Source organism: Trichechus manatus, unplaced genomic scaffold (assembly GCF_000243295.1).
Source record: "Trichechus manatus latirostris isolate Lorelei unplaced genomic scaffold, TriManLat1.0 scaffold00036, whole genome shotgun sequence".
NCBI classification, from domain to species: Eukaryota; Metazoa; Chordata; class Mammalia; order Sirenia; family Trichechidae; genus Trichechus; species Trichechus manatus.
Window position 1 is genome coordinate 7,789,398 of NW_004443972.1, and position 9,317 is coordinate 7,798,714.

At 40.4% G+C, this 9,317-nt stretch overlaps 1 protein-coding gene across 3 annotated transcripts in view; it reads left to right on the forward strand.

Moving 5' to 3' along the window:
- Positions 1–9,317, forward strand: part of FMNL2 (formin like 2) — a 341,516-nt gene that overhangs the window by 305,567 nt on the left and 26,632 nt on the right. For all 3 annotated transcript variants that reach the window (XM_023730404.1, XM_023730402.1, XM_023730403.1), the window contains exons 11-15: positions 1,778–1,888; positions 4,529–4,678; positions 6,702–6,803; positions 8,655–8,967; positions 9,296–9,317. The exon at positions 9,296–9,317 is cut by the window's right edge and continues 197 nt beyond it. In XM_023730404.1, the coding sequence (XP_023586172.1) occupies positions 1,778–1,888; positions 4,529–4,678; positions 6,702–6,803; positions 8,655–8,967; positions 9,296–9,317 (698 nt within the window). The remainder of the gene's footprint in view (positions 1–1,777; positions 1,889–4,528; positions 4,679–6,701; positions 6,804–8,654; positions 8,968–9,295) is intronic.

Consider the following 9,317-nt stretch of genomic DNA (forward strand, 5'->3'; position numbering starts at 1 on the left):
TATAGGGCAAGATATTTTCCCCTTTTTTATGTATTTTTTGTGGACAAAAGAAAACAAAAGAACTGGCAAAATCTTTTTTAGCTCGTTTTACCATAGAACCTGAAGTGATTTTTTTTTTTTTAGTAAATTACAATAGAGTACACTACTAACTGGAGCCCTGGTGGCACAGTGGTTAAGAGCTTGGCTGCTAACCAAAAGGTCAGCAGTTTGAATCCACCAGCCGCTCCTTGGAAACCCTATGGGGCAGTTCTGCTCTGTCCTATAGGGTCGCTGTGAGATGGAATCGACTCGGAGGCAATGGGTTTGGTTTTGTTTTGGTTTACCTTAGTAACCTAGAGAGTTGACACATCTTCTAAAGATGTCCAGTGTATGATATATGTAAAGAAGGATCTAACCTGATAAAGACACTTTCAAAAAAAGAAAGGAAACTCAGTTTGAGGGAGAGAGGAAGAATAAGGAGGTTCTGAGCAAGAAAGTAAATCTAGGTTCCTCAATCATTTTACCTCCTTGCAAGAGATTCTCTTTAATTGTAGAGGGAAACATTAGCTGTATATAAACTGTTGAATTCTGTTATTCGGCAAACTGGGGACTAGTTTTCTCTGTGACAGATCTCAGGGCTACAGATGGGGTTGTGCGGAGAGAACAGAAAGTCCAAAACTTTTGTAGAAACTAGTTGGTTAAGATGGAAATATGGGTGAAAGGTCTGTTACTGTACTCTTGGTAGCCAGAGATCACAGTGACTTTGTAGAAGTATTACCTTGTGGGGAGATTACAGGTGATTTAAATGTTCTTCTTTGTAAAAATTTTCACATTTTTTACAATATACCTATAATAATTTATACATTTTTGCATGATAAACCTACAAGACTTTTTTTAAAAGCAGCTTTCCTAAGATATAATTAATATGCCATCCAATACACCCATTTAAAGTGTACAGTTCAGTGTTGTTTTAGTATATTCACAGCGTTGTCCAACCATCACTGCAATCCACGTTTAGAACATTTTGTCCCTCCTAAAAGAAACCTTGTACTCATTAGCAGTCATACCCTTTTTCCCCCACCCCTAAACTGTGTTCTATCTCTATAGATTTGCCTATCTGGATATTTCATGTGAATGAAATCATACGATCTGTGGTCTTTTGTGACTGAATTCTTTCACTTTGCAGACTGTTTTCTAAGTTCATTCATGTTGCATGCGTCAGTCTTTAATTCCTTTTTACTGCATAATATTCCACTATGTGGATCTACCACATTTTGTTTACTGGTTTGTCAGCTGACGGATGTTTGGGTTTTCACATTTTGACTATTATGAATAATGCTACTTTGAATATACTTGTCTACAGCTTTCTGCATGAACATGTGTTTTAAATTCTCTTGAGTATAGATGCAGGAGTGGAATTGCTGGATCACATGGTAACTCTTTAACTTTTTGAGCATCTGCCTAGCTGTTTTCAACAGCAGCTGTACCACTTTACATTCCCAGCAGCAATGTATGAAGGTTCCAGTTTCTCTACGTCCTCTTCAACACTCGTTATTATCTGTCTTTTTGATTATAGGCATCTTAGTGAGTGTGAAGTGGTATTTCATTGTTGTACTTATTTATATGACTTTTCAATTAAAAAAAAAGTTATTAAAACAAATACTTAAACACCTGATAAAATGAAGGAAAAGGAAATTGGTCAGTGGACCTGGATTTGCGAAATTGAATGCACACGACTATGATTAAAGTGAGAAAAGAAGTTTGGAGCCTATATAACCCCTTGGCAATTTCATTTCAGGTGGCCTCTATGCAGTTTATTAATATTGTAGTCCATTCAGTAGAAGACATGAATTTCAGAGTTCATCTCCAATATGAATTCACCAAATTGGGCCTGGATGAATACTTGGACGTGAGTATAGCTCTAACATTTGACTCAGATATAGGAATTGATTTCTTTGTCCACCCTCAAAGGTACACTTCCATAGTAGTGGACGAACGCTTGAAACTCCATGCAGTCAACCACTGTAGTGCTAGTTAAAGTGAACCGATCTGAGTGATGCAGTCTGCCAGAGAAGCTGGATTCTTACAGACCTCTTGGGACCTCAGGCTGTCTTCTGCCAGCAGCTGCTTAGTCCAGAGTTAGATAACCTCTTGCAGGCTTGTCTCTGGCTTTCCTCTGCTTTTGAGCTCTGTCTGGGTCAAGTCTCATCGCACTCTTCTCCAGGCTGTTGGGCAATTCACATTCTTGGTCACTCTGGGGACCCCATCTGGGCAGGGAAAGTCAAACCAGGACTGCTGGGTAGTAATGAGTAAATGCTTAGAGCATAAGAAAATTATGAGGAAGCAGACATTAGGGACTTCTTCATATAGCTGTTAAACTCTACTTAAAGTGTTTGTGGCTTTAGAAGTTCCACTTTCAGTTCTTGGGAGAAGGAGGTCTAAAGTTACTCTTTTTCTTGCTCCCTTTCAGAAGTGTTCAGCCAGTTCCCTGAGTTACTTCAGCTAAGAAACAGAAAGTTAATGTGGAAATCATAAATGGACTTGAGTAACAATGCATGCACAGGATGTACCCTCTTCTTTTGACCGTTAGGCAGTTTTTGCTTTCCCGTCTATCTAGGAATGGTCTAGTTGAATTTGGAAGACAACTAATGATAGGGCAAGAACTGTTTGCCTCAGTTTCAAGGTCATTTCTGGCTATGAAGAAGATAGAAGTACTTCCCTTGGACATCTCCAGAGTTTGACTACCATCTTCGTTAAGGATGTTGTTGTCTTGTGCTGTGAAATGGATTCTGACTCATGGTGACCCCATGTGTCACAGAGTAGACTGCTCCATAGGATTTTCTTGGCTGTGTTCTTTTTGGAAGCAGATCACCAGGCCTTTTCTTCTGCAGTGCTGCTGGATGGTTTCAAACTGCCAACCTTTCAGTTATCAGCCAAACCATTAGCACCACCCAGGGACCCTTCACTAGGGATAAAGCCAGGGAATTACACAGACTGTACCCTCGTTTATTGTGAGGCCGAATCTCAGAGCCAGTTACTCTGGGGCTGACAGACTGGTTTACCAGACAGCTGGGCTGCCCTTGGGTGTAGACTCTGCTTGGGGAAAGGCCTGATAGATTTCCCTTAAAGAGTTGTTTGAATTGTTTTCCTATTTGAAGAGCCACTAATACCATTAATCACATTATTGAGAGGTTGGTTTTTCTGCTTTGAGGTTGAGATTTGTCTGTCTTCTTTTCTCATATGCTCTGAGAATGGCAATATTTGAGCAAAAACTGGATCTATGACTAATGGTGTCCTGGGTTTAAAGTTTTTTGATGTCCAGGCAGACTTAGCTTTTAGGCTCCAGGTTACAGTGGCAGTTATTAACACGTCTGTCAACATATTCATTGTGAATCTTGTAAAAAAAAAATCCCATGAAGGCCCTTCTCCATTTTCTGTTTTTTTAAATTTTGCCCTTATTCAGAAATCTTTTTCAGTTTTGACTCTGAAGCTAAGGTGGAGCAGTCTCTTTAGAGTAGACTAAGTTGTAGAATTCCACATTAGTCCTAGGAGAAAATCCACTTTCTTGAGAATTTATATAGAGGAAATTCCTTTTGAAAATGTAAGATTCTTTCTAAACTCTGTATTTCTTTAACTTATTGGTCTGTTGGTTCTGGACCCTGATAGACAGAGGTGGTTGAAAGAGTAAGACTTACAAGCACATAATGTATAAAATGTTTCATTAGTTTACAGTAACCCAATCTTATTAAGTAGTCATTAACTTGTTCCATAAATATTTACTTATAAATCATCCATGTGCCAGATATTATTCTGACCACTCCACTCATCGGTTCCCTAGAGCAAGTCCTGACTTATGTAGGGAAGACTCCATGATTTATTTTACCTTTAGTTTCACCTTACAGCGAGCTAAGAGTTCTGATTGGATGCTGAGCCCTGGGATGTGTGAACAGGGAAAGCTTCCTGATGTGTACTTTGGGAAGCCTTAAGCTACTCCTGCTGGGCAGTGACTTAGGGAGGCAATTGTAGAAGGTGTGCAACTTGTGCTAAAATAAGCCTGAAGGCTAGGTGTCTACTCTCTCAGTGTCTCCCCCACTGCCCCTCCTGCCCCCACCTCACACAAATACACTGGGGGGCACTATGCAGGCAAAGGTACCACCCACCCCATTCTTTTGTACTACACAGATACCCCTCAAGTTTTATGTTGCCTGTGACTGCTGTTCCCTTTCCAAGCTGTTTTTAATTTTTCTATTATCTTGATTTTGCATACTTCAAAATGTTTTAGGTTAGAATATGTCTACATGGGGCAGGAAGGGTTAGAGGGAAAATGTGTGTATATTTGGGAGGGGTTAGTCCCCAGAAGGTAATCTAATTGATTGTATTGTCTCAGGCAATCACTTTGTAATTCTCTTAAGGAGGCTGATACATTAAGCCCTCTCTTGGAAGAGACTGGACTATTTGGAACAAACAGAAGCACGTAGACTGTTGGGGGATTATGTTCTGTTTGCACAGATAATGCTAACACCACCTTCTCTTGCATTTTGGTTTTTAGAAGCTAAAACACACTGAGAGTGACAAGCTGCAGGTACAGATTCAGGCTTACCTGGACAACGTGTTCGATGTGGGAGCTCTGCTGGAAGATGCTGAAACCAAGAATGCAGCCTTGGAGAGGGTGGAGGAACTGGAAGAAAACATTTCTCATGTAAGTGCATCTCAGAAAAAGAAAAGTAGCTTGGTTTCAACAAAAGTGTAAAGCTGAATTAATGTTGGCTTTATGGCAGTAATGCGAGCATCTGGAATACATGAATGGGCTGTAACTTGGGATAGGGTATTATCAGAAGCCATTCTAGGTTTTTTCCAAGAAGGCATTTTGTATTACTTAAAACTGAAGTGGATCGGTTGCCTTGCTTTAGCCCACATACCTGCTTAGTTACACTGAGTTCAAATTCTCTAGCTGTCTTTTAGGCACAGGAGAGCTAGATAACTGTTGTAACCTAAAGATTAGAGGGAAATGCAACTCAAATATGGGAATTTGAGCCTAGGTGATGAAGAACCTTCTTCTGAATATGAGTCATCTTCTATGAAATGTGTCCACATAAGCTCGTGGACAAGATGATGTGGTGTGTCTGTGATGCATGGATGTACACTCCTGCCTTAGGGTTCCTTACATTCTGAATAGATTAATTTCAACATAGGCATTTCCAAGGAAACCAGCAAGCTTTTCCGTATGTCCTCTTATTTGAAGAGGTGTGCCCTCTCAGTATAACATCAGCTCTGTATTAGAGCAGGGGCTCATTTTCTTTGAAGGATCTTACCTGCCACAGACCACAGTTGAATATGAGTCTAAAGGCCTTCAGAGGTTGTTCGGTTGCTCATTCGTGAGGTACATATGTAAATACTGAAAGAATGAACAGAATAGGGCTTCTCAAAAGCCCAAGCATTGTGAGGGCCTAATTATTTTGATAACGTTCCGATTGACTGTTTTCTTGATTGTAAAATGAGTTTTTTTTTTTTAAAGGAGTATCATTTTTCCCTTTGAGTAGTCCATTTATTTTCTTCCGTGTTTCTTTAGGAAACATGTGCTTAATGCCCTTCACCTTTTCCCATCATTCTGAAAATGAGCATCTTCCTGGCTTGTGTTTAAGCCAGGTTGGTGAGCCCCAGACCCTCCTTTTATAAGTGCTGCAGTAACCCAGCTGGCACCTTCTTGGGAAGAGAATTGCAGGCCCAAGAGTCTTCACTTAAAAGGTTTGTGTTATATTCTGAGCCTGGTCAGTATAAATCTCCACTCTTGCTCCTCATCTTGCCTCACTGATTTTCCTTACCTGTGATCATTTTCAGTGAGACATAAGAAATCTGAAGTTGCCCAATTTTAGAGCCTTATGCTAAAAGTAGCTATTTAACCCATGTCCACCCTGTCTTTCACTTGAAGCCTCAGCCAGCATTGTATGGCCATATTTGTATACCCACTTCTGCCACAGGCCACCTCTTAATTTGAACTGCCTCCCAAAATGTCTTTTCTTATTTAGGTAGTTTGGGTTGTAACAGATAATAGTCTTTTTTTTTTCTTTTTTTTTTAACTGGATCTATAATGACAGAACAGAGTTTTTTCGATCAACTATTTTCAAAAGCTTTTGGCTGATGGTCCTTTCTTATGAGGGGAATAAGGGGAACAGAAGACTTTCTGCGCCTCCACCCTGACCTTACTGTTCTCTCTTCTTGCTACTAGTACCAGTTCCTGTCCAGTTGGTTCCAACTCATGGCAGTCCCATGTATGTCAGAATAGAATTTACTCTACAGGGTTTTTAATGGCTGATTTTTTGGAAGTAAACCTCCAGGCCTTTCTTCTGAGGCACTTCTGGGTGGACTTGAATCTCTGGCCTTTCCGTTATCAGCTGAGCATGTTAACCATTTGCAACACCCAAGGACTCCTACCCTTGCTAGCTCCTTCAAAAATGGAGGAAGACACACTGTGTTTGTTGAAAACTAAGAAGCTGACGTATGGGTTTTATTAAGGATTACATATAAATTATTAATTCCTCTCAGAGACAAATATGTACTCAGAGCTATATTATAAAAATTAACAATGCCAGAAAACAACTTGTGAAACACGTGTAGGACTCTGGTGGTCCCCTAATGGTCTTTGAGCTACACTTCTGAGAACCAAGGACGTAGATCAGTTTTGTCCCATGTTGTGACACAGCTTCCCTTTAAAAACTTTACAGTTGTCTGAAAAACTGCAAGACACGGAGAATGAAGCCATGTCCAAGATTGTGGAACTGGAAAAGCAGCTCATGCAGAGGAACAAAGAGCTGGATGTTGTTCGAGTAAGTGCGATGGTGACAGCTGCCCCCGATGGGCGTGGCAGGGAACTTGTGTCTGCTTTAGGCTAGTGGGACATGGAATACATTAATTTCAGAGGAATGGTGCAGCGTATTTACTGGAACCGCTTCAGAGGTGAGACTCTAATGAAACATACACATAGTCAGGGTATGTATGCACATGTGTGTATAATAAAATTCTGGGGGTTCAGTATTTTCCTTATCATAGGCATTGGGAACAACTGTATTGTCCCATCTGGAAGAGACTGAATCAGTTCTGTGGCTCATCCATTTGGTTGGAAATAAAAACACAGCATGGATTTAATGCATGCCACTTATTTGTTTTTTATTAGGACGTGGGCTTCTTTGGTTTGCATCTACTTGAAACCAGATTTGGTGGTTGCCGTGGCAACAGTGAAATTACAACACAGGCTAGACCTAATGGCATTCACCAAAAAAAAAAAAAGCAAAGCAAAACCAATCTGTTTTACTGTCAGCTAATCCCTGGTATTTTATTTGGGCTTAACACTGGTTTCACTTTACGTGTCGGGTATTTATGGAGTGCCATCCGTGAGCTTGGGATTGTACAGAACATAAAAAACACCAAAATGCCTGGAGGGCTTTCAGGCGAGTGGCTTGCCTTTGCACCACTGTTAATGAAATGGCACCTTTTATGTGATGGTTATCATGTCTGCGTGTGTTGATATTCTGACATGTCCTACAGTTAAATCCAGGAAATTTACTTTCTGGCACGCCACTGAAACAAAGTTATAGCATATGGACTCAATTCAAGTTCAGACTCTCAGATTATTAATAATAGACAGAGTGTGAAGAATGTTTCCCTGCCTGCTGGAGGTTTGTGGTGAGAGATCACATGTACAAGGCCCAGTGAGTAAGTTCAGTTCCATAAATTCTTTCCCTGGAACCTCTATGGGCCCCTTATAAAAGGAGCCAGGAAGGGCTTTGAATTGAAAATTGTAACTTCTTTGTTTTCTGCTAAAAACCTAGACAGAAATAAGTAATTAGTGGAGGGATGCTTTGGCCCATTTTGTTAACTGCATTACCAGAGGGAAGATGTTAAAACGATCCCTGCCCTGAGCCCTGGTCAAGGCGGCATTATGAGGGCAAGAGTAACCCGTTCGGGAACAGTTTACTTATGAGTAGATTATTCCATACTTTCTGCAAAGCATTTTTAATCCCAATCTGACTTCTATCCAAGGCTGATTTAGGCCCTTTTGTCTATTGTTAGCTGATATGTATCTAGAAGTTACAAAGGAATTTTATAATAAGTGAAAACAAAGCATGCTACACCACCAGAATACAGTCAGTGTATTCCAGAGTCAACTATAAGATTATTTTGGGGTCATTTCTGCCCTGCTCCTTTCCACCTGCTGAGAAAATTGAGTTAGCTGTATTTATTAAATGTAAAGACCTATCTTAACAATGACACAATTGCTAGACTATATTAGTGTACATTACCAGTGAACAATTGATGATTGATGGCACTTTATAGATTCTGGTTGAGTTCCATATAATTCCTATTTATATGAGTATCTTCTTTCTTGATCTGTTCCAACTCATGTTGACCTGTGCGTGCAGAGTAGAACTGCCATATAGAGTTTTCAAGGCTGTGCCATTTTGGAAGCAGATCACCAGGCCTGTCTTCTGAGGTGCCTCTGTGTGGGTTTGGACTGCCAACCTTTAAGCTAGTGGTCGAGTGCCTAACCATGCTACTCAGGGACTTCTTATCCTTTTCCTACTTTTTAGTTATTTTCTTCATCCTTGATGTGCCGGTCTGATGGGGATAGATAGGAATGTCATGTGAAGACAAATTCTTCATCACAGACTCTCTTGCAGGAAATCTACAAAGATGCAAATACCCAGGTTCATACATTAAGAAAAATGGTCAAGGAAAAAGAAGAAGCCATTCAAAGACAGTCTACCCTGGAAAAAAAGATCCATGAACTGGAGAAACAAGGGACCATTAAAATTCAGAAGAAAGGGGATGGGGAGATCGCCATACTGCCCGTCGTGGCATCGGGCACATTGCCTGCGGGGTCCGAAGTGGCAACTGGTACCTCTGTGGGACCAATAATGGGGGCTGCCTCCTCGGGGCCCTTGCCCCCTCCTCCCCCGCCACTACCTCTGTCATCAGATGCACCTGAAGCAGGTAAGGGACCTTGACACAAGAACTAAGGTAGGATTGGAATATTTGTATTTCTTTTACCAATTGTTCATTTATACCCTTTGTTTATGTTGGCACGTTCTTATACTTGCTGATTTGAAGAACACTTTAGTTTTTGAGATTAACGTTATAAATCTTCATTTCACATGGGTTACAGTATTCTGCCCATTTGTCAGGAAATTTTATAGCCTTTGAAAAAATATCCTTTTGTCCTTTTAAATGCTTTGTTTTCAGATATATGTATGTGACATATTGTGGGAAAAAAACATTATTCTATTTTTAAAGTCGATCTATTTCTTTTCTCCTTTTCTAGTGCAAAATGGTCCAGTAACACC